The sequence below is a fragment of the Phaenicophaeus curvirostris genome, chromosome 1 (genome assembly GCF_032191515.1).
Source record: "Phaenicophaeus curvirostris isolate KB17595 chromosome 1, BPBGC_Pcur_1.0, whole genome shotgun sequence".
NCBI lineage: Eukaryota > Metazoa > Chordata > Aves > Cuculiformes > Cuculidae > Phaenicophaeus > Phaenicophaeus curvirostris.
In genome coordinates, this window is record NC_091392.1 from 187,479,678 (window position 1) to 187,504,714 (window position 25,037).

Below are 25,037 nucleotides of genomic sequence, written 5' to 3' on the forward strand. Positions count from 1 at the left end.
TGCTGCATAAGAAGAACTTGTGATTTTTCAAACTCCTCTTCAAATTTCCCCATGAATGCATGAATCGCGTGGTGAGTTTGAGTCTGCCGGGGATGTGCTCGTTCTCAGCACATCTCAGCACTTGCAGTGGGGACAGCAAGTTTCCCCTTGTAAAGATTACACTGCTTCTACACTTTCTACTCTACGTGGAGCAGAGCTTTATTATTTTCCAATACCATGCACATACTTCAGAGGTATATGTGAAGTGCAAACCCCATGTTCCACACACAGAAATCCAGCAAACAGTTAATAAAAACCTTCTAGCTTATGTGAATTAAGTATAAAAAGTCTGACCTGTTTCCAATGGCTACAAAATTGCCTGGGGGAAGATAAAATATGGTTCCTTTAAAATGTAGCTATTTTACATCGGGGAACCTACGCATCAGTCCTTCCTATCACACATCTCCAGAGAAAGCAACAGCCATCCCACACACTCCTCTGCTCTGGATTGCTCAGCGCTTTGTCCTATATTAATCTGTAGGAGAAACTTAACCCTCTCATTAAACGCTTTGTGCTCAACAGATTAATCCTGAGGGACAGATCTCTAAAATACATCAGAAATTGGAACTCATTCCTAACAGCTCATCATCGTTCAGATGATTTCAGGTGCAAGCAAACCAGCAGTCCGAGATCCTACTGTAATCAGAATGCTTACAGACAGATTTGTATTTTCATGTTTAATAAAGGTTTGGGGTTTTTTTCTCCTCAATATAAAGCTTTCCAAGCATTCTGTAAAGGCAAGTGATTGCTACATTATCATTTTACAAACAGGAAACTGAGGCCCAAAAATATCATTTGAGCAGAGTAAAATAACAAATCCCAGCCCAAAAAGAAATGAAATCAAAACCTTCTGGCAAAAAAAAAAAAATTCCTTCTCCAACTACCTCTATTTAGTTGCTATGCAGCAGTTTTTTGTGTGTGTGTAAAAATAACCCAACCAGCCAAACAAAGGAATGGCAATGAAATTACAAGCTTCAACATACTTACTCCCATACTGTTGGCATTAGTACAAAAATAAAGCTTTTTATTAACTAGTTTACAAAAATAAAGTCTATTGAGTCACACAGGACCTCATCAGGGTGGGAGGGGAGCTATTTGACTTTGGAAGATAAAGCCTGTTTGAAACGTCTCTTTAGGTCTTGCATGTTGGGAGATTTGGGCCGAGGGATGATGGACGACCGCCTCCTGTCCATGGTGCCAGCACGCTGTAGTTTGCTGACCTCCTTGCAAAGATACTGGAAAACATCATAGACGCCTTGGAAGTCATCACTCGTGGATATTTCCAAGAACAGGCTTCCCAGTTCATTTGCCAGCTGCAGCCCCTCTTTCGCCTGTACTTGCCTGGCGTGCAGGAGGTCTGCTTTGTTCCCCACGATAATGATGGGAGTCCTGGCATCTGGGTGGACCTTGCGTATGTGCTGGTAGAGAGGTTGGACTGACTGGTAGCTGCTGTAATCTGTGATGGAGTAGACGAGGAGGAAGCCTTCTGCCCACTTCACACACCTGGAAAGGGAGTCCAGTACCTGCATACAGTCTTCCTGCATCTGTGGTATGACAGAGAGCACAAATTTGGGATCGGGTCATCAAAGTATGAAGCCTGTATCATAGATAGCACTGCTAAACAGGTCCAAAGGGAACCCTGAGTTGTTTTAGGAGATTAAGTTTAGCCTTATAGGAAGCTGAGGCTCAAAACCTGAGCCTTCAGGTGGCAGAGAAGAACCGATCGATCCAAAGCATCTCCATACCTGGATGCACCCCGGCGTGTCTTGGATCTGCACAGCAACGTGGTCCCCCTCCAGGTGCACCAGCCTGGAGTAGAGGTTGCCTGGGGAGCAGAAAACTGTCAGGCACAACCCTCATCCAGGGTTCCCAGCCACAGAGTTTCCCCACCACCTCACCTGTGTTCGGCTCATAGTCCCCAATGAACCGCTTCGTCAGGAACCGCACAATCATCGCTGAAACACAGAGCAGCCGCTTTAGGTGGGATGGATGCACAGATGGGGGATGAGGGGATGGATAGGGGACAGGCAGGCAGGAGATGGAGGGACAGGGGAAGAGGGGGTGGGTAGGGGCTTAGTGGATGGGGGATGGAGTGATGGACGGACAAGGGAAGAGTGGATGGATAGGGGATGGGTGGACAGGGATAGACAGGCAGATGGATGGACACGGAAAGAGGGGACGGATAGGGGATAGGCAGGCAGGGGATGGAGGGGTGGATGGACAGAGGAAGAGGGGATGGGTAGGGGATAGGCAGATAAGGGATGGACAGGCAGATGGACAAGGGAAGAGAGAACGGATAGGGGATGGGCAGATGGACAGGTGGATGGACAGGGAAAGAGGGGACGGATAGGGGATAGGCAGGCAGGGGATGAGGGGACGGATAGGGGGTGGGTGGATGGACAGATGGACGGACAGGGAAAGAGGGGATGAATAGGGGGTGGGCAGGCAGGGGATGGAGGGATGGATGGACAGGGGAAGAAGGGATGGGTAGGAGATAGGCAGGCAGGGGATGCAAAGACAGGGGAAGAGGGGGTGGATAGGAGACAAGTGGATGGGGGATGGGAGGATAAGGGGTGGACGGGCAGATGGACAGACAGACAAGGGAAGAGGGGATGGATAGGCGATCGGTGGACAGGGATAGACGGGCAGACGGACGGATAGACGGACAGGGGAAGAGAGAACGGATAGGGGATGGGCAGACGGACGGACGGGGAAAGAGGGGACGGACAGGGCAGACAGGGGCCGGACAGACGGACGGAGGGCAGGGGAAGGGGCCGGGCAGCACTCACCGCTCTTGCCGACGCCGCGGGCGCCCAGCACGGCCAGGCGGAGCCGGGCCCCGGGCGGCCCCGGGGCGAGCTCGGCGATGGGCGCCAGCAGGAGGGGCTGGGACATCCCTGGCAGGCGCATCGGGGGCGGCTCCCGGCGCCCCGTCCCGTCCCGGCTCGCCCGGCAGCGGCTTTTAAAGGCTCCGCCGGCAGCGCCGTGCGCGGAGCCGCCCCCCGGCTGTCCCCTCCCCCCGGCCGTCCCCGCCCCCTGGGCTGCGACCCCCCCACCCCGACTGTCCCCCCTCCCGCTGCCTGTTCCCCCCCCGGTTCTGTCCCCCCTCCCAGTTGTCCCAGTGTCTGCCCCCTCCTGCCTCTTTCACCTCCGATTATTTTGCTTTCGACACCCGGACCCCTCCCTCCACAGTCAGTTCTGAAATCTCACCTTGTAGATCATGTAACAGCCAAGCGGTCCACCGGGTCCTGAGGGGCAGATCAAGCCCTTTGGGTTTATTAAGTGGAAGCACGTTTCAGAGAAAACCGCGCTGCACCACGGGCTGCTGCTCCAAGAGCCTCCAGCCAGCTGTGTGGATGCTCCAGTCCCTGGAAACCCTCGCCCTGGCTCCTGCAGAACCACACTGCTTTGCCAGCATGTAAGCGTCCGCAAGACAAATAATCCTTTCAGGGGCTGCTTTATTTTTATCAAGGAGATAACACAAGCCAGTAGGAAAAGACACAGAGGAGGCCAGCAGGTCAGTAGTCAAAGGAGTGGAATGAATTTTTGGTCTCCCAGTCCGGTACCACAGCAGGACAGAGCCACTGTGGGAGCTGCTGCGACCCAGCTGCGGGGCTGGTGCCCACGGACAGCCCAGGAGACCCTGGACACCTGCACACAGGAGCTGAGATGAACCTCAGCAGTGGTGGGGATGTGCACTGGTGCTGCTCTCAGCTCCTTGCCCCTGTCCTTCAATGCATACTTCAGAAGATGCACACAATGACAACAGGTTTTGTTTTTCCTCACTTTCCTCTTGTCCTCTCTCTTACTTTCTCCCTACATCCATGCAAGAGTCCAGGTACCCTGTCCGGGACGTGCTTCTTTGGACATCCGCAGCCCCAGTCCCTCCAGTGACGTGAAAACTTGGAACGAAGGCACCAGAGGTAGGCTGCCTGCTCTGCTCTACCAAAGCTAAGGTGTTCCTGAAGAGAGTCAACCCTCAGCACCATGGGAACAATGAGGGGCAGGGGGGAAGAAATTCTCACTTCCTACAGGTGCAGAGTTCATGCAGAATCATAGAATCACCAGGTTGGAAAAGACCCACTGGATCATCAAGTCCAACCATTCCTATCAAACACTAAACTATGTCCCTCAGCGCCTCGTCCACCCGTCCCATCAACACTTCCAGGGAAGGTGAATCAACCACCTCCCTGGGCAGCTTGTTCCAGTGCCCAATGACCCTTTCTGTGAAATTTTTTTTCCTAATGTCCAGCCTAAACCTCCCCTGGCGGAGCTTGAGGCCATTTCCTCTTGTCCTGTCCCCTGTCACTTAGGAGAAGAGGCCAGGACCCTCCTCTCCACAACTTCCTTTCAGAGGTTCAGCTTAGGCTCTGATCCCCATTAGCAGATAGAGGACCCATCATCCCGCCGGAGCACTGTTCTGCCCTGTTTAAAGATTCTCCCCTGGCGCCTCAGAAATATGCTACCTGATCACAATTTGACAGCGCACTTTGAAGCATTACACAGGCTTCACAGTATTCAAGAACATGCTAATTAACATCAGCTAAAGTAGTACCTGCAAGAAAATACAGTAGAAGAGCTGTTCATTATTTGTGTTACTCCAGTGCCTAAGAACGCTACTTAAGGTAGTATCAGGGCCACTTTTATACTCAAAAACTGATTGCATCTAAAATTTCTCCTTCACTTCCCGTTATGCCAGTGAGCCCATTTCTTTTTGTAAACAAGATTTCTCTCATATCACTGAAAACTTTTAGTTTCCAGAGGTTCATGCTATTGTCACCTGCTCCCATTGTCATGCACCACCGCTTGTCTTTGGCCTTGTGCAAAGTGCCAGCACAGGCTGGTTTTGTGCATCTCTTTACAAAAAGAGCTATGAGAGTACATTCAGCATGCTCTTGAAATGAGTATATTCCAGGCAGATGATTACTAGGTGCTGAGCTGTGAAAGCAGTTGTATTAAACAACCACTGTCACCAAAAATTGAGGGGCTGCCCCTCTCGCCTGGCAGCTGTAGAGGTCACACCCCCTCACCTGCTGCTGAGAACACACCTAAAGGTCAAACAGCGATGGTCCTGAGCAGAGATGACAGTTTGCAAACCCAGGCAGGAAATGCCGTGGAGGATCTCATTTCCAGGGAGCAATGAGCTCTCTCCATCAACACGTATTCTGGCAGAAGCAGTTGGGGCTCAGTTTCCTCACTTGTGGGGGCTCAGATTAGCTGTCCCTGTTCTGTGTGCCAATTTACCTGTGGGATGTATGGGCCTCAAAGGTGTTCTGAAGAGCCTTTCCTTTCTCTTCCTAATTGGAAGCAGAAGGTTGTACTTTCACCCATCCCATGTAGATGGCTAATGTCACCATCCCTATGGCCTTTCACACCGTCCCTGCCTATTCCAAGCTCTGATAACATTCAACAGCAGGAACTTTTGCAGGAGGGAGTAAGTGGCTTATTCTTGTGGCTGTAGGAGAGAGGACGAATCAAGAGCCTCTGGGGCTCCTTTCTTCTCTAAGGAACAAAATGCAGAATTTTCCTAAGAGTCTTTGCTGACATGGAGTCAGCTAGAAGTTCTGGGCAGAACTGCGTATGGTAAGGAGCAGCAGGCGCAGGGCTTTTCCATGTGGAGGAAGCACTGGCTGAGAACTTTTACTGTGAGCTGGCATGGCTTCACAACTCTACTATAAACTTTCAGAATCAAAAGCCCATGTTCAAGACTGCAACCATTCCTTACAGTCCCCAGTTCCTACTGGTCAATGGCTAGACAGTTTGGAGTGGGCATGAACAAAAAGTTTACTGACAGCTTTGTATTTCCTGGGTTCTTGAGTGGTATGGGTGCTGCCGATGGCAGTCACATCCCTGCCCAACACTTGAGCCTGGATGGTTGCGACTCTGTAAACCCCAGCAGCTAGAGAATTCCTATACAGACCTTGGTATTACATCCACTGAAGTAGATGCGTGGATGTGAGATGCTCATGATCTACATCTTCCATACCACCACGCTCAGAATCATAGCACATTGCCAATGTCTGGGGTGCCAGCCGTCCTTTTGATCGTGAGGGACATGAATATACTGGGTCCAAGATCACACTGAGAAGGACAATAGAGTGAATATCAAGACAGTTTCCCTCCGCTAATACATACAACAGGAAGATTACAAAAGCATAAATTGTTTGTATGCCCTCATGGCAGTCACTTACCTGCTTCTCTCCCAGGAATGGGGCTGGAGGTACCTGCACAGGGTTCACCCCTCTCAGGCTTCATGTGCTCCCTCCCCAGGTCCTCAGCCTGTATCCCCTTTACATGGGCACATTCCTCCTCCCCAGTCCTTTCTGCCCTTTCACAGACCCTTCCCAGCCACACAGTGCTCATGCTAATACTGCCTGCACAGCCTTCAAGGAAACCTTAGATCTTGGTGTCACTGATACACTATAAAGAAAGACAAATCTGTCAGCTCAGGAGAAGGCTTCCTTGCTTCTCTTCTAGGAGATGACAGAAGATTTTGGTAGGGCCTTTGGCAGGGAACCAGCTGCAATAGTTTAAAACAGTAAAACCTGAGAAAGAGGAGATAGCTCAGCCCCCACCTCCCAGTCAGGCTCCATGGAATGGACACAAAGTACTGCACTGAAGTGTAGCAGCTTGTGCGGACTGTGTGTGTCACAGCGGTACAGCACATCCACCAGATCTGGGATAATAAAGTCTCTGTGCTTGAAGGGAACTGGAAGACAAGTAACAGTACTGAACTTCTGCAAAACTAGCTTTTAAAGTAGGGATTCCTGAATTCTGCTAGCTCAAGGTGTCCAATTATATGGGAAACCTACAGCTCTGCAGATTTCACAACAGTTCTTCACCATTCAAAGCATCATGGAGTGAAAAAAATTTGTCATGGTATGGAGAGAGGAGACACCTTGCCTGTAGCTGGTGTGCCCACTGCAAGGTTTTGCTCATTAGGCACAGCCTCAGAACAGGACTGCAGAGAACTGGTTACAGCTTATGGGTCTGGTGTGTGAAACCTCTTCTAGAGCAACTTGAAGGGGGGAGGAACCAGCAATTCCAAATGCCATAAGGAAACAAGCTTCATTCACCCAGAGTGGCAGAGAGGCTGAACTGCTGAGATCAGGACTATGCAACAACAGGGCAAACAGAACACATGGGAAGTAAACTTCAAGAGCATGTACCAAGATCTGAAAACATCTGAGCTGTGCTTCTGCAAATGTGAAATTACTAGGAAAATCATCACTGCACTGAGAGCAACAGGTAGTGTCAATAAACCAAGGACAGGCTAAATCTTAATTTGTCCTGTTTTCAGACATTAAAAAAAATAAACCCACAAACCCAAAGGCTACTCTCATGCTGCACAAATTGTTTCATTCTGTCATTTCTGGGAATCCTGACCAAAGAAAGCATTCCCGCCTCCTCCCAACCCACACACAGCTTCCAAATATGCATTTAAGAGCATCTACGGTTGGCATAGTGACCTTAAGAACACTGAGACTAAATAAATTGAATACTGTCGCAACGCAGAGAGCCTCTGGAAGCAAAGCTCTTCAGAGACCATGACGACGTGCTGTCTCGTCTCAGTATTACAAAAGGACAAATTCAGAAGTTTGGAATTACCCACTGCTTATAGTTGGTTAACCATTTCATCAGCTAATCCACTTGAATCTTCACAAGGAAGTACAAAACACAAAACCAAAGTAATTTACATGAGCGTGTACGAGAAGAAAATTTAAACTGCCAAAGATCATACCCAGTAAAACCTTCCAATGAACTCCTTCAGACATGAAGCCTAATGTAAAACAATGCTTACCTTGTGAGTTAAATACTAATTTTAAATTGCTGTAGAAATTCACGAGCCAAAGGAGCTAATAACAGTCTAAGGCTTAGTATACAGATCTAGCTGCTGCAAGAGATCCCCACTTGATCATAAAGGCTAAGTGCATAAGCTGCAACAGGGAAAGTTAAAACCAGATTTGCCTGCCTTGCTTCAGCAATACATATGGTTTCAAAACACAGTAATAGTGTCATGTGTCAGTCTTTTGATGGGTAAGCATTTTTTCATCTTCATTTCCAAAACTGTTTCAACTATGCAGACGACTCCATCTTCCGGAGAAGCATCAAAACCACCACCTACTCACTGTGACTTCACACCTCCAGTACCTAGAGCCTGTCACCCTTAAATACCAGGCCAAGCTAGACAGCGCCTTCGGTGTCCAAAAACTACATCCCTTGACAATGGCAACAGCCACAATTGAATGTTAGGTAAATGCAAACAGGCATTAATCCCTTAATTTATAAGCAATCTGGACACTGTTTGACAACTCTGCTTAATTAAACGAAAAAGCAAACCTCAGTATCTCTTAATTTCTTACTCCCAAACTTACTAGCTGTCCTGCAACTGACTATTTGATAATTTTCAATAGTAAATAAACACTAAATAAATACCTACAAATTGCTTGAGGTCACTACCTTTTCTATTTTACTACTTCTACATGTAAATGTTAGCTTTACATCACTTACTCGAGGTAGTTAGGCAATGCCTTATTGTCATACTCAAAAAGGTAAATTATTTATCCATACAGCTGAGTTAAGCTTGAGTTGATGCATGTTCAAAGCTAACTAAGCAGGTTCCCTTCAGTAGTTTCTTTAGCAAGCTTCACACTGTTTCAAAGAAAGCTCACAAACAAAGCAAGGGAGATGTTTAGATTCAACAGACAAAAATGCAAGTGTTAAGGTATGCCCATCAACTCAAATGATAAAAATCAAATTACAACAGCTGGCACTTTTGGAATTAAAGCCTTGTTTCTAAACTGCTTTCATCAGAACACTCACTGGCCTGAGGATGTTCTAAAAATCCTCCTTTTACAGGTTACAATGATTAAACACCAAAATCTGCCCACAGTCACCTCTCAGGAGGTTCCTTTCAAAGTTTCCACAATTCTTTGGCATTAATACAAGACTCCTTGGCCAAAAGCTTGGATCAATGAAATCTAAAGCCTGTTACATCTTCTCCCACAAAATTTAAACCTTCAAGCAACACTGCACAGTTCTTGGTATATGCTCTTAGTTGGCCGGTGAAATATTCCATGCCCTCTCATATTACCTCACATTCATCACCAAGCATGAGCAAACATCAAGTGTTCCCAGGATTTAAGTTCTATATAAAGAACTGATTAGCAAAAGTTGCAGATGATTTAAATGACTAAGCACCACGTACAGCAAGTTAAACAAACAAACTTCAATAAAAGGTTTCCAAAGTATGTTCCAAAAAACTGAAGCAATCAGCCACAATCACATACACTTGTCCAAAAGATCTTTAATTTATTTCTTTTTAAATGTGCATTATGCCATGAATTCATAAGGAATTGGCTCCAATAGCTCTGGATCCTTGCCGTTGGTTCTCACAAAGTGCGCTTCTCTTGGTGGAGCAGGCTGTGAACAGGAGAAAAGAAAACTCATGGCACTAGAACTCAAAAGCAGCCTTACCAAAAATTAATTTCGACAATGATTTAACACATTGTTATATAAACATTACAGCAATTTCACCATTTCTAGTCTCCCTAAAATTTGATTCAAAGAATAGCAGTAAGAAATTATCTGCTAGTAAGTGTGCTTGACTTTCACTGATGAATAAAAAACCTACACTTTACCCTCCGCAGCTCACTAATCCAAATTAACATGAAGTGATGTATCCTGAGTTCCAGAAGCAACAGCCACTATCTCCTCCCTAAAGCTAGTTACTATTTTTTTCTTAAAGGGTTTCAACAGAAATAGTTGCAGCTAAACTAAACCAAAGCCAGCACTGATCCTAGAAATCAACTCGAGCTTGTGCTGATCAGCAACACAACAGGACGCATCCGACCCCTTGTTCACAGCCAAGGAAACAATTTCCATCTAGGAATAGCGCAGTTCTGTTCAGGCAAACAAACTTATCAGGCAGCTCAGATGCAGACACACTGATGCCGCCACTCTACTCTTAAAAAAAAAACCCAAAAGATTTCAACCATGAGTGAGGATGGTGGCATCAGACAGCTCCAACACAGTCTGACAAAGACCAGGATTTTTCAGAATGCTCTAAGCAGCTTCATTCAAGTGGGGTATGATTTTTTGAAAGTCAGAGACCAAGAGCTCAGTTTATCATCATAACACTGTTGTTCTGGATGAAAACACTTTATTTAACTCGTTTGGTTCTACCTGGTCTTGTTCAATGAACCGTATCAACAATGTGTCAACTAGAATAAAAATATTACCTGGCGTTTCAGTTGAACCCAAATGCCTTTTTCTTTTGCTTCCTTTTTCTTCTTTTCATTCTCCTTCACACGCTGCAGAAAGCTGTCTCTGCTCTTGGAATGTTTAATGTGCTCAATACGCACATTAATTCTCTTGGCAAGAATCTTGCCCCTACAAAAGGAAATCAAGTTTTTGATCTACTGCACTCAAAAAAAAGGCTACTTCAAAGCTAGTTTTATAGCCTTTACATGAGTAACTCCACAAGCTTGACCACAGATTATTTTTCTTTAAAGGCCAATAGCTCAAAATACAATGCTGCAGAAGCAAATCAGATAGCTTCTATAACTGAAAACTTAGTAATAAATAACAGTTTGCTAATATTTTAGGGTTAAGATTGTGGAGCACACATAATTTTAACCTTGTAGAATACAACAAAAGAATTGTATTACCACAGTACTCCAGTCCATTCTCTGAAAAAAAAAAACCCAAACAAAACAACTCCCAATTTGTCTTTTTCTGACTAAACTGTAAAAAATCCAGCTGAACACTACTACAAATTAATATTTAAAAAAGGCTTCAGTACCAATGTGAAAGTCAGCTGAAAACCTCCACTATGTAATGTCACTTTGAGTGCTGCTCAGAAAAATAAAAACTGTTTCCTCTGACAGGATCCAAGGCAAATGAGTGTCATTTGCTTGGGTTATAAAAAGGAGATATGCTTTGCCCACCTTGAATGACCAATCAAGACAATAACTGTCTAACTGGTAAAGTGAAAGGAGGGTGCAATTACAGATCAACTTTTCCAAACACAAAGTTTCAATATACAGAATTTCATTACTTACTTAACCTGCTTGTTAACAATAATGCCCACAGCGTGCTGAGTAACATTATATACTCTTCCAGTCTTGCCATGGTAACACTTGTGAGGCATACCTTTTTGAACAGTACCCATACCCTGTTAAGAGGTAAAAACAAGAATAAAGTGATGAACTTAAAAAAAAAAAAAAAAAAAAAAGCAACATCAAGGACTGTTCTGTCAGAAGTTATTTAAAGTTCACAATTCAAATTACTTGAGAATGATTTAAAAATATTCCTATTCATACATTAGAATTTATAACCAAACATTTTATATCTGAAAACTACCAAATTGTTCTGTGACAATTCTGGTTCCTTTCAGCGAGCGATCGACAGGAGACAATAATCATCAAGCTCCAGCGTGTCAGAAACTGTTAATTCTGAACACTGCAGTTGTCCAAAAGTCAATAGCAAGCAAATTACACACCAATTTCTGTGTGATTGTTATAAAAATTCTGCACTTCAAATGAAACTAAAGGATTCAGTGAAGTACAAACACTTGGTGAAAGGCTTTCAGGTTTCACTACAGCTGTACTTTTAAAGTACAGTTGATTTTAAAGGGCAAGTTCTAGAAAACACAAAGTGATAGAAAATGATGCTCCACTTTTTTTTCCCTATATTAACATATATGATGTGTCTTCAAATTTATTTCTTCATTTCTAACTTTAATGTGGCTTTGCAATCACCATTTCTGTACAAACTTATTTTAAGTGTAGTTCTATAATGATAGAGACACATCCATAACTACCAGCTACATCACCATAAACTATGGCTCTTCTGAGTACCAGAAGCAAATCATGCAAAACAGAAACATCAACAAAATGACAGCTGGGGTTTCTATGACATTACGACCGGTAGGCACCATACAGCAATGCCAGTATACAGATACGGCATCTTTCACTTGCTTTTTTCAGCTGAACACACAGCAAGAGCACAGTTTAATATATTTTTATAACTATGTATATACATATATATACATACATATATATTTATTTAAAAAATAGATAAACTAGCATGTGACATGAAGCATCACTAGTGCTTCAGTGGCACTGGCATTCCAGTATTGCCTCAAAAGTGAGCAGCAAGTACTTGTGTTGACACACAGGACCCAAGTAACCTAAGAGACTACCTCAAGAAACTAGAGATTGACAAGGATTATGCTCCTTCAGCTTTTATTTACGTAGCACTATAGAAAGTACCTTGATATCAACTATATCACCCTTCTTGTAGATTCGCATATAGGTAGCGAGCGGGACAACTCCTGTTAAAGAGATACAAATTTAGATATTTATGAAGCGCAGACACACACAAAAGAGAGTGGAGGACACAAATCATACATTACATACGAGTTTTCTTAAAAATATCTCAATTTTAAATTAGATTTTAAAATGTAAACTGAGAAATCACCTTTTTATTAAGCAGCAATTACCTCTTCAGATGCTCCCAATCTGAAAGTCCTAACTCACAAAACATTACATCTTTAATACAGTTCCTAATGCATTAGTTGAAAAGGCATTACAGCCATTTACTACTTCATTCTGAACACAGCTGTTATCCCTGCTCATTGCTAAGAGGCAAACAGTACATTTTAAGAGCAGCTGTTGAACTATTTTCTTTATTTCACCTTCAAATGAGTTTTTAAGCACTGATAAAATTAGCATTGGTACTACTACTGTGAGGCAATGAGAATACCAATGCATAAGCTCTTATAGCTCAGAGCTTACTTGCATATCATTTTACAGTCTTCAGTCCAAGCTGTCAGATAATCTTTGACAAAAGCCACTGTTTTATAAATGCTGGTCCGGGACTGTTAACATCCATCAGGTCAATAGCTTAATGCAACATTCTTACTACAAGGTATACTCACCATGCTTGCGAAACGGCCTTGAGAACATATAACGTGTTCCCCTCCTCTTTCCCTTTGTGTTCGTCATTTTGGCTGATTACTGCATAAATGAATGCAAATTATTCAGAAAGCCTTGTTCATTCACTAGAAATATGACTATTTTCAGACGTTTAAGGAAAATCAAGTCCTAAAGCCTATTCAGAACAACACCACTTCAGCAACTGCGGGGTCAATTCAAGCAAAGTTATTAGCACAGGTATTCACAGAAAACTACAGGACCACAGAATAACTCAGGTTAGACTGGACGCCAGCAAGTCGCCTAGCTCAAACTTCTACTTCGAAGCCAGGTCTACTATGAGATCAAACCAGATTGCTCGGGGGTCTGTCCAGTCAGGTCTTGGAACACTTCAAGGATGGAGCTCACTGCACAGCCTCCCTGGGCAGCCAGCTTTGAGGCCGCGCTGTTCTCACGATGGAAAACCTTTTCTTTATACTCAGCCCGAGTTTCTTATTTTGACTCAAGCCAGTTGCCTCATACCCCTCAACATCCCCCTGTCAAGCACCAGGACTCAGCACCCTCTATACATCTGCCGGTGACACCCAGCTGAGCTGCCAGGCCCCCAAGGCCCCCCGCTTCCCCAGCCTCTCCTCACACGGCAGCCAAGCGGCACCCTCTCCACTGCCACCAGCCGTCGTCCCACCCGGCACAGGGACCCCCGCCGCCTCCGCCCGGCCCCGGGCCTCCCGCCGCCCCTCAGCCGAGCCCGGCCTCTGCAGGCCATGGCCTCCCTGCTCCCCCACGGCTGCCCCTACCCCGTTCCCAGCCAGAGCCGGCATCCTCCCGCCCCTTCCCCAGCCAGAGCCGGCATCCTCCCGCCCCGCCGCCCGCGATCGCGGAGCCGCGGAGGCACCTGATCCCGGCGAGCAGAGCCCGGCGCGCCTCCCCGCGCGTGCTGCAAAATGGCGGCCGGCAGCGAAAGGGAGGAGGCGGCGCCGCGGCCGCCCTTAACAGCGGGGCCTCACGGGGCTGCCCGCGCCGCGCCTGACAGAAATTCTGTATAACGGCGGGACCGCCCGAGGCCGCTCTTAACTGCGGGAGCTCTCCGGACTGCCCACGCCGCGCCTGACAAAAATCCCTTAAGGGCGGGGCCTCGCGGGGCCGCGCCGCGCGCGACGGAAATCCTTTGACAGCGGGAACTCTTGGGGCTGCCCGCGCCGCGCCTGACAGAAATTCTTTAACTGCGGGGCCTCGCAAGGGCCGCTCGCGGCCGCCGTTAGGGGTGGGCCTGCGGGGCTGCCCGCGCTGCGCCTGACAGAAATCCCGTGAGGTATCTCCGTGTCTCCCTTCTTCCCTCCCTTCTTCCCTCCCTTCTTCCCTCCCTGCCCGCGGGACGAAGGCAGCGAGATCTGGCGAGGGGAGCCTGGCGCACCGGCACGGGGATCCGCGCGAGGGAGGCTCTCCCTTTCGCTCAAGCAGGGGGCGATGCCGGGTTTCTCCCGGCTGTGCGGGGCTGAGAGAGGTGTGGAAGAGGGAAAAGCAGCAAGAGCCTGACAGGGATCCTGAGCAGCGGGTGCTGAGGGAGCGGCCCCGCTAGGAATTGCATATGGTCGTGTGAAAACGGTGTGGCCAGCAGGTGCAGGGAAGTTATTCTCCCACTGTACTCAGCACTGGTGAGACTGCTCCTCGAATACTGTGTTCAGTTCTGGGCCCCTCACCACAAGAAGGATGTTGAGGCTCTGGAGCGAGTCCAGAGAAGAGCAACGAAGCTGGTGAAGGGACTGGAGAACAAGCCTGATGAGGAGCGGCTGAGAGAGCTGGGGTTGTTTATCCTGGAGAAGAGGAGGCTGAGGGGAGATCTTATTGCTCTCTACAACTACCTGAAAGGAGGTTGTGGAGAGGAGGGTGCTGGCCTCTTCTCCCAAGTGATGGGGGACAGGACAAAAGGGAATGGCCAGGGGAGGCTCCGCCAGGGGAGGTTCAGGCTGGACATTAGGAAAAAATTCTTTACAGAAAGGGTCATTGGGCACTGGCAGAGGCTGCCCAGGGAGGTGGTTGATTCACCTTCCCTGGATGTGTTTAAGGCACGGGTGGATGAGTTGCTGAGGGGCATGGCTTAGTATTTGATAGGAATGGTTGTACTCGATGATCCAATGGGTCTTTTCCAACCTGGTGATTCTGTGATTCCGTGAAATAGAGGAAGCACATGAAATTGAGGCGCTGGAGCACGTCCAGAGGAGGAATGGAGCTAGGGAAGGGTCTGGAGCACAAGTGTAATGGGGAGCAGCTGAGGGAACTGGGGTTGTTTAGCCTGGAGAAAAGGAGGCTGAGGGGAGGCCTCATTGCTCTCTACAGCCACCTGAAAGGAGGTTGTCGGAAGGCGGGTGTTGGTCTCTTATCCTAAGTAACAAGCAATGGGCTGTGAGGAGATGTTGCACCAGGGAAGGCTCAGATTGTATATTAGGAAAAGTTTTTTCATAGAATCATCATCATAGAATAGTTTGGGTTAGAAGGGACCTTAAAGGTCATCTAGTTCCAACCCTCCTGCCATGGGCGGGGACACATCCCGCTAGATCAGGCTGCCCAAGGCCCCATCCAACCAGGCCTTGAACACCTCCAGGGGTGGGGCAGCCGCAACCTCCCTGGGCAACCTCACCACTCTAATGGTGAAGAAATTCTTCCTTATGTCTAGGCTAAATCTGCATTTCTTCTCTGAAATGGTGGTCAAGCGTTGGAACAGGCTGCCCAGTGAATTGGTGGAATCACCATCCCTGGAGGCAGTTAAAAGTTGTGTACATGTGGCCCTTAGGGACATGGTTTAGTGGCGGACTTGGGAGTGTTAGGTTTACAGTTGGACTCATAGAATCATTAAGGTTGGAAAAGACCGCTTGGGATCATACAGTCCAACCGTAAGTCCAATACCGCTATGTCTAAACTATGTCCCAAAGTGCCATGTCTACATGTTTTTTGAACTCTAACATGATCTTAAGGATCTCGTCCAACCTAAACAATTCTGTGGAGTTTTTTTTATAGAATCATATGATGTTAAAAAAGTGCTGTGACATTTAAATTTGCAGTAACATGAGCCTTCAGCAACCATGGGTCAGTCACAGCTGGCTGACTGGAGATCCAGGCAGTCCTGGGTAGGAAAGTGTAGTGCAAGAAGCAAACCAACAGCAGAAGCAAAGAAGCTGCTCAGGTTTGGAGTTTCTTATTGCAGTGAGCTTTCTTATAATGCCATATAATCTCCTATTTGTTTGGCAGATGTTTCCACAAAGATAAATTAAGTATGAATACTCAACAAGGAGCCTTTCAGTGGCCACTGGTTGCCTCAGCTGTGTTGTGCCTGAAAATGAAGCGAGTGGCGAGCAGCTTCCCGAGCTGACAGTGTGACTCATTGTGTTTGTGTGTCACCAACATTGGATCAGACAGGAATTGTCATGGGATGCTGATTGCAGGCAGGAGCGAGTCAAAAGAAGGCCTTCTCCCTGTGAGCTGAACGTGCAGGAACAGTTCAAAACTTGTCTTGGCAAGAAAGTGCCCTACTGCAGGGATTTTTGTTTTGAATGGAAGGAGCATTTATTTAATTTAAGAGAGAGATGATTACTTAAAGTGGGACATAACAACATATTTGATCCTCTGACTAACTTTGCCTTTATTCTAAATGTCTTCTTGTAAAACTCAAGCCCTTTCTATCCTAATTTTAAAGCTAGTTTAATTATGGATCTCAGGAATGGAGGATAAATACACTATCAGGTTCTGCCTGCAAAGCTAGCTGTCAGGGCGTGTTATGACTGAGGCTCAATTTACACAAAATATCATGGAGTATAGGGTTATATTTAGAAAAAGTGTGCATTCCAGCTGTGAGAAACCTGTAGTTTATAGTACCCGATATCTGTGCAGAGAAAATCTGTTTCATTTAGTATGCATTTAGCCTAAGTTTCCAAGAAGGAAGGTAGTTACAAGCCTGAACAGCTCTTAGGAGAGGAAACATATTCACAACAGATATAGAGATTTCAGGGAGGACATCAAGCAAGATAAAATACAGGAAGCCAAACCCCAAAAGGCATTACTGAATAAAGGAAGATAAGCATTTTCAGTGAGCTGAACTCCTTACTCTTGCCAGTGATTTACATAGAGGGAAAATATTCTCTACTTCAAACAGGAAGGAATAGGGAAGAAACTCCACATGTTAAAAGTCATGTCCACATGTACAGCATGCAAGTGTTAATTCATAAGGGAGTAGCATCTGTGAACTTAATTGAACTCTGCTTTATTCGGGGCCAAGTAAGACATTCAGGATTTCTTACATTTTTTCCTTGAATAAATTGCATGACAGCTTTATTAAAAATTTCAATAATGCTTTGATTCATAAAATTAGCACATTTGCAAGATCCTTCTTTATCTCAACATTTCAAAGAAATGTTCATGTGTCATGGTTTGTCTCTATCGAATCATTCACGTCTGATCATTCACTCTCTGTGTCTGATCCAGAAGTCCACCCTATCTGCTAATGTTGTGTACGTGGTTTCCGAAATCTGTGGCCTACTGAGCACTTCAAGACTGAAGAGCCTTTGTATGCTCCTCACAAAAGGATTTCTTGATAATGGCTGTCTCCAGCAGATACAGGCGCAAAAGTTGCGGGGTGAGTTCTGGTCTAGGAGTCAGAGCAAGCAGCCAAGTAGATGTCTGCATTCCAGACCGCAGGTGCTTCCCTTACTGCCCTACCTCATCCCCTCAGAAACACAGTGTAAACTGCTCTTTCTTGATCAAATTGCACTTGTAGTATCCAGATTCCAGTTTCTCCTAGGCTGTACAGCAATCGCCACATTTGATTCTGCTTCAGAAACACCACATCCTCAAGACTGGAGTGAATGCGAGTGTCAATGCCCAGCTTAATGTGAAGATCTGGAACTCTATGGAGGTCTGAGGCTTCACCCATTAATACACTATGAAAATTTTGCTACACCATGGTAGACTTGAGTTTCTCTAATACTCTCCCTGACTTAGAAGTAGAGCAAGACAGGAAAGGCACCTTCAGTGGAAGCCAATTAAAAAACTGCTGGGGAAGGGAGCTTGAATTGGAGGGCTTATCAGAAGTCTGAGGACTGAGCACTAGATAAACATCACTTTGTTTTTCAGAGTAGAAAGCACCATGCCAAAGAAAATCATTTCCAGTCCCCAGGCTCCCATAGACATGATTCTGCTGTCTTCCTGGGGGAAGCCCCATTTTGTTGTGGACACTTTTCTGCAGCATCTGTCTGGACAACATCTCTCTCTAAAGAATAAAAGTGCTGTGATGATTCTGCACATGGGGCTGTCGGGAATCCTTCACTGAAATGTTAATGCATAGTGGGATCTGGCTTGCTCCTGAGCTCAGAGGACCAAGTGATACACACAGAGATCTTGAGTGTGACTTTCCATTTGTTACGTTATTCAGCAGGAGTGTGGAAGGAGTTTGAATTAATGAGTTTGAAAGGGGCTTTGAGGTGAAAAATGAAAAATAATCCCCTTCTGTAGGGTATAGGTCTCCTGTGTCTCATATAATGTGTTCAGTACAAGAAAAAAAGGATAGGTGATTATGACTGGGGCAAAATTTTAACAGAAATAACTGAGAATAGGTGTTAAATAAGGAGGATCGAAACCTGCAGTTCCTCTTGTGATAATGCTGCAAAACCAAGAGTCAAACTGACAATTGAGATTGCGAAGTTAATTGGTTACCCCACGCCAGGCTGCCATCCATGGAAGTGCAGCATTCACCCTGCACTTCTGATCAAAAAATTCTTAACTGAAGTCATCTGTGTCACCTGTCAAGTTGACCCTGTGGTTCCATTGTTCACTCTTTCCAAAAGGATCACGTTATGAGGCACCTCAGAGTTCTGTTTCTTTCCTCTTTCATGGTCTGTTCAGCTTCCCAGTGATTCTAGCTCCAATGACTTCTTTATTTCTGGTAGTCAGTTCAAATCCATCATTATCACAACTGCCACAAAAAAATCTGAAATAGAGACAAGTTCTCTATATGTACATCAGTGAATACTGCCTTACTGACCACACTAACCATCAGGAACTTGCAAGGAAGCTGTTGTATAACTGTGAACAGCTTCTCACAGGTACCAAATAATATAATCCATGTATAAAGCTTCAGATTTATCCGACTTGATTTCAAAAGCAAGCAATGTCCCTTTACTACTACTAGAGAGGCTTCTCTGCAAACTGTTTTCATTAATGCAGTGTTTTCTCAAACTTTCTATATGTGTTCACTACTTTTTTGAGGTCACCTGTCTCTGTAACATCCTTAGAGTCCAACCCATCTAGCCAGGAACAAGCGACTTCTCATCTTGTCAGCGTTGACTTTGCTGTACAGTTAGCTGTTTTGACTAAAAGTGATTAGCCACTTGTTAGCTGACACAGCTGGTGATTACAGATACTTTTTGCACCTCTATCATGGAAGGACCGAGCTGCTGCCAGCAGTACATCTGCATAATGTGGAGATTTTGAGAGGATTTTCTTCTGATAATGTATTGAATATACATATAGAATTAATAATAAAATATATTTTAAGAAATCTGATCCTTCACAGTCCCACTTAAGCCTTTCACTAGCCCTCCTGGGAACTATTAGCTACAATTTAAGAAATAACTAGGTAATGATTAGGAACATACTGCTAATTTCTGTTCATTTGATTATGTCTGATCTTATGTGTGCTTCTAGCTGAAAGAACAACAATGCTCAACCTTTTCCTTTTTCTGTAATTATTTACACAGAAGAATGATATCTCCTTTACCCTTCAGTTAACTAAGCTTTTGAAGCCTCCAGACACATAGCAGGCTCTGTGCATTTGCTTCCATTCCTACACATCTCCCTTGAGAATCAGTGATCAGATTTGTACACAAAGGTCCCAGCTAGCTTGCTTACTGCACAGTGATTATTTCTGAGATGCTTCCTGTTCTTACTGAAGATGATCACATTCCATGAAACATGAAGCTCCTGGGACTGATTTTTTTTTCCATCTGTAAATGTTTCAGTGCTTGTCATTAATGTGCTAGTTGGGAACTAGGTGACATCTTTTTTTTTTTCATCTCACACTTGTGCAATGGCAGTGATTTCAGTGTCACAAATTCAGTGCTTGTACATTGATGATCTTGCTTAGGCAAAACTTTCAATGTCTTCAAAGAGTTTTTGCTGTAAGGAATAAATGGGACAGAATTGGCCTTTAATCACTTTAAAATAGGACAAAACAAAACAGATGCACTCAAGGAAAAAAATGCAAGGCCAGACTTAGTTAACCTTTTCCTTACCTGATTTCTAGCAAGTGACTATTTTATTCGCTCTAAAGTATAATTTTAACAGACACTCAACTTATGCCAATTGTTTTTGCAAGATAGGCTTAATTTTGGAGTGCTCTAGTATTGGCATTTAGTTTTTTAGTATATTTGAATATAAGCTTTTTTTTTGTTCTGCTTGTGGTTTTTTAGGTAAAAACCTAAGTATAACCAGAGGAAAACAAGCATTTAAGCAGGTGGGTGTACTTAACTGACCATCTGCAAGTACAGAGGGGAAATGTGGGTTTTCCAGGGTATAAATCTTCCAAGAGAAGAAATCAAAATCATTCTACTTCTGCATTTCTGACAGAGAGAGCATTGTTTGAGAACTGATTGCGATGTGCACTTCAACAACATCTGTAGATCAGCAGAAGCACAAAATGCTTCTAACAGTGACATATGTTTCAATTAAACCAAAAATAATTAAGCACCTATTAGTGTCATGAAAAAGATAGGCTACTAACAGTAAATGCTCTTTAGCAATTTTAGTATCTCCACAAAGCTGTTCCCTGTGTTTTTTCTACCTTTTATTCATTATTTTTCCACTACATAGTTTTCTGCATGCTGTTTTACATATTCTTCCTCAGCTTCCTTTATGTCTTGGTACTGTAGAGAACTGATTAGTGGGAGAACCTGTAAAGATACAAAGACCTGGAAGCTGCCCATTGTCATATTGTGCATTACTACTGTTACATGACAGCCAATCCTGCTTTTGGAGAACTGCTGCAAAGATCACAAAAATACTATCTTGCTGACTGCAGCAGGAAGCTTTGCTTGGTATTCTGGTAGAGAACATGGAGACTGAGGAAGCATCTTGCACTTCTCACCTTGAGTAATGAATGTCCAAGTTAGTGTTAGAGCACTGTCACTGATTCCTAAGGCTTTCCTCCTAAGGAGAAACTGCAGTTACTGAGGCAATAGATTCCCTAGTGCCCATGTCAAGGATCAAACCCGTTATTATTTTTTAAAAATTCTATTATTGAATTCTATCATTACAATATTACACAACCTTATTTCTTAATGTAGTTATGGTCTCATTTCTCCAAAAGATTCTGTTCAGAACAATGTCAGAAACCATACAGTTATTGTTTTTGTGTCTAGCCCATGTCCTTTCATATCTAGATCACTGAGACCCAAACAATACATATTCATCTTGCAGAATAAAACGTCTTTCAAAATAGTTACAATTTTATAAATGGACTCGTTTTCTAAGAACTATAATTTTATTTTCAGTTATAATTCTACCTGCTTTTAGGAGTCTAAAGATTCAAACAGTGACAACTGTTCAGAAATCTACTGTTACTTTAAACACAACTAAATTATTATATTTTATGTCTTAGTGGACATCTCTCTTAACTGATGGATATTTTAGGTGCTGTTGGTAGAAATTTGTAGTGTTTAGTAGTGTAAGTTTTTTTATTATTTTCTTGTTTAAATTTTCAGATGCTGGTAATCCTTTATGTCATAATAGGTTAATTGTTTGCCAGCTATATACATATGGCAAGACACCCAGTATCAGCTGAGCTGTGGAAATGAAAGTATCAAAAATCCCCATATGTGAACTCTGCAAGAAATAAATATTACTCTCTGCTTAAAAAAAACCCCAAAGCTAACAACCAAACCAAACACCCTCACTGAGGAAAAATTTGGTCTTCCAAAATGAGTGTAAGGGAAAAATCATCATGAGCAAATTTTACTCTGTCAAAGAAATCTCACCTAATTTATTCTGTTTACAGATTTGGTCTAATAATGATTGTTTCTCACACCTCTTTGTAAAATGCTCTGAGATCTACTGATGAAAAGTGCTAAGAAATAAAAGACTACTTTTCTGTTGTACAAATTATAGTATCATAATTGTTATAGTTTTATAATTTTCTGTGATCATTATTTGTAAATGTCTTGTTTATGATTATAACCAGGACAGAATTTATCATTCTGAAATTATGAATAAAATGTATTACTTGTTTAACTGCTTGCTTAGGTCCTCCCCTATCTAGTTACTGTACCATCACACCCCTGTCACGGCTCCCAGAGAACAAGTACAACTGCTTTGAAAATAGTTTCAGAAAATGTACCATCAACATAATTTACAAAGATTCATCTGCTAACATAGATGTTTAGCTACCTTTCAGTCAGTACAAGATGGTTTCATATAACATGACTTGCCAAATGTATCTCCAGTTTGTCTCTTCTGTTCCCCAGAAGGATCCAATTTCACTAACATAATGATTAACCCATTGTGAGAATGGTGGATGACCTTTACTGGGCTACGTGTCAATAAAAATACAGATGGTGAATTGAAATGGGTTTCTTCCAAAGACCAGCCTTCATGCTCTTATGTCTGGATCCAAACTGAAGAGTTTCAAGAACAAGAGGCATACACACATAAAGTAACGTGCTCTGACCTCAGATCTGACTCTTCTATGAGCAGAAGGTTGGACTAGAGATCTCCAGAGGTCCTGTGCAGCCTGAATTATCCTATGGCCCTACATGCTATGGTCTTGCAATCATACTGTATACTAGTCCAACAACAGATGTGATATGACTGCATTCAGATACTGCAGCAACAGTCAGACCAGTTGGTGGTTTGACTGGTTAGCGGAGAGGGTAAATAGATTCATGGGACCTATTCCATTGTCAAGCAAGACTAATAAAAACCTGACATGCCCCAGTCTCAGCAAAACCATCTGTAGTCACTGAGAGATGATACAGGTACAAACACACCTGCCCCATGCCTACTCTTCAATTTCCAAAGCCAACCTACACACACACACCCTAGAGTAAGATGATCTCCTGCCAAACCACAAGATTATGAAACAAGGAGAAGCACAGGACAAGCAGCAGCAGTTTACTTGTGTTACATTTTGTCTTCACTCCCCTGTGTCTACCAGTGCCTCTACATTTGGAGTTTAAGTTCTTCAGAAGACAGAATGGGGTTTTCTTTTAATGTCTCATATAAGGACTAAGGACGTGAGGGACCCTGGCCTCTGACTTGTGTTTCTAAGTATTGGTAATTCAGCTGTTACTTGAAAGCAACAACTACATGCTCTGAGAGACTGTCATGGCAGTGAATTAATTCTATCTGTTCAGCTAATGTACTTCTGTGAGAAAAGCATCTATTCTTTTATCTGAAGCCCTTAGTAGATACTGGATGTGCCATTTCTCTTGGCAGCACATTCCAACCATTAATATCTTCTGCTGTTAAAAAATGTGCATAATTCTAATTAAATTTTGGTTTATTTCTGTTTATAGGTATTACTTCTTGTTACGCTTCTCACTGTAGCCACCTTCCAGTCCTCTTTTTGATAAGCAGAACAGATCATAGAATCATAGAATAACCAGGTTGGAAGAGACACACCGCATCACTGAGTCCAACCATTCCTATCAAACACTAAACCATGTCCCTCAGCACCTCATCCACCCATGCCTTAAACACCTCCAGGGAAGGTGACTCAACCATCTCCCTGAGCAGCCTGTTCCAGTGTCCAATTACCATTGGACATTTTGAGTCACTTCATGCAAAGAATTTTCTCCAGTCTCAAATAATTTCTCAGCATTGACAAGGACATCAGAGGCTAGTGCAGAATCACCACAAATACCTCCCCGATGCCATACACACAAGGAAAATAACATCTCTTCCTACCTGCCACATCTCTGGTTACATAGGCAAGGATTCCATTATTTGCTTATACCAAAGCATTAGACTGGAAGTCAATTTTTGCTGGCTTGGCCACCATCAACTCTCAATTTCTTTTAAGTCACTGTTTTCCGCAACACAGCCCTTCATCTCTGCAGACATGACCTACTCACTTATTTTTATTAAAACACTGTACGAATGGGATGAATTTGCCAAACAACAGAGATAAGATAACCCAGACTTAATTTAATTTCCTAGTTAGCCACTTGTTCTCTCTTCACAGCACATCAGTTTTACTTCCTCATTGCTGAAAATACTAATAAATTTATTTGGCTTTTTGTCAGTATTAGGATCCTTGTGCTCTCCTATCAGGTGTCCTGAGCAACTATACCATTCAAAGCTGCTGTTCAGTGGAACCCACCCACCAGCTTCCTGAATAAACTGATCAGTTCCCCTAAGCCAGGGTCTGTAGTTTACTGCTTTCTTTCCTTAGCCCCACAAGGTCATGAACTCCAATCCTCGGTCACAACAGCTCAGGCATTGATAACCAAGCCATTGATTACCACATCCCCCAGTTAGAATCATAGAACAGTTTGGGTTGGAAGTGACCTGAAAGATCATCCAGTTCCAACCCTCCTGACATGGGCAGAGGGAATCCCACTAGATCAGGCCCCATCCAACCTGTCCTTGAACACCTTCAGAGATGGGGCATCCACAACTTCCCTGGGCAACCTGTTCCAGTGCCTCACCACCCTCATAGTGAAGAACTTCTTCCTTATATCTAGTCTAAATCTGCCCCTCTCCGTTTTATACCCATTGCCCCTAGTCCTATCACTACAAGCCTTTGTAAACAGCCCCTCTCCAGCTTTCTTTTACACCCCCTTCAGGTACTGGAAGGTTGTTATAAGATCTCCTTGTAGCCTTCTCTTCTCCAAGCTGAACAACCCCAACTCCCTCAGCCTATCCTCATATGGAAGGTGCTCCAGCCCTCTGATCATCTTTGTAGCCTCCTCTGGACCTGTTCCAACAGCTCCATATCCTTCTTATGTTGAGGATTCCGGAAGAAGTTCTTTCTTAGAAGTGAATAGCAGATCCAGTTGTGAATTATCCTTGGTTTGC

The 25,037-nt window shown here is 44.2% G+C and overlaps 2 protein-coding genes and 1 non-coding gene across 3 annotated transcripts in view; all 3 read right to left on the reverse strand.

The window, feature by feature from the left end:
• Positions 1-839: 839 nt before the first annotated feature.
• The window catches only part of RASL11A (RAS like family 11 member A), a 427,718-nt gene continuing 403,520 nt past the window's right edge, over positions 840-25,037 (reverse strand). Inside the window, exons 2-5 of the mRNA XM_069883094.1 lie at positions 2,829-2,958; positions 1,938-1,994; positions 1,785-1,864; positions 840-1,583 (exon numbers count right to left, since the gene is read on the reverse strand). Coding sequence (XP_069739195.1) covers positions 1,131-1,583; positions 1,785-1,864; positions 1,938-1,994; positions 2,829-2,949 — 711 coding nt within the window. The 5' untranslated portion in view covers positions 2,950-2,958 and the 3' untranslated portion in view covers positions 840-1,130. The remainder of the gene's footprint in view (positions 1,584-1,784; positions 1,865-1,937; positions 1,995-2,828; positions 2,959-25,037) is intronic.
• RPL21 (ribosomal protein L21) lies at positions 9,327-14,021 on the reverse strand. Its single transcript, XM_069883115.1, has 6 exons — positions 13,873-14,021; positions 12,983-13,061; positions 12,315-12,376; positions 11,103-11,215; positions 10,281-10,431; positions 9,327-9,462 (listed from the first exon to the last, which is right to left on the reverse strand). The coding sequence occupies exons 2-6, from the start codon at positions 13,047-13,049 to the stop codon at positions 9,373-9,375; spliced, it is 483 nt and encodes a 160-aa protein (XP_069739216.1). The 5' UTR covers positions 13,050-13,061; positions 13,873-14,021; the 3' UTR covers positions 9,327-9,372.
• Positions 10,911-11,043, reverse strand: LOC138716911 (small nucleolar RNA SNORA27). Its single transcript, XR_011336779.1, has one exon. It is a non-coding gene; the product is annotated as a small nucleolar RNA SNORA27 (small nucleolar RNA).

What these genes read in the sequence shown, in the direction of transcription:
- RPL21 (XM_069883115.1), bottom strand. Translation starts at nt 13,049, where the DNA reads ATGACGAACACAAAGGGAAAGAGGAGGGGAACACGTTATATGTTCTCA. An exon ending in AAGGCCGTTTCGCAAGCATG is followed by an intron (nt 12,377 to 12,982) that starts GTGAGTATACCT and finishes TCTCTTTAACAG; the next exon opens with GAGTTGTCCCGCTCGCTACC. An exon ending in GGGTTCAACTGAAACGCCAG is followed by an intron (nt 9,463 to 10,280) that starts GTAATATTTTTA and finishes TCCTGTTCACAG; the next exon opens with CCTGCTCCACCAAGAGAAGC.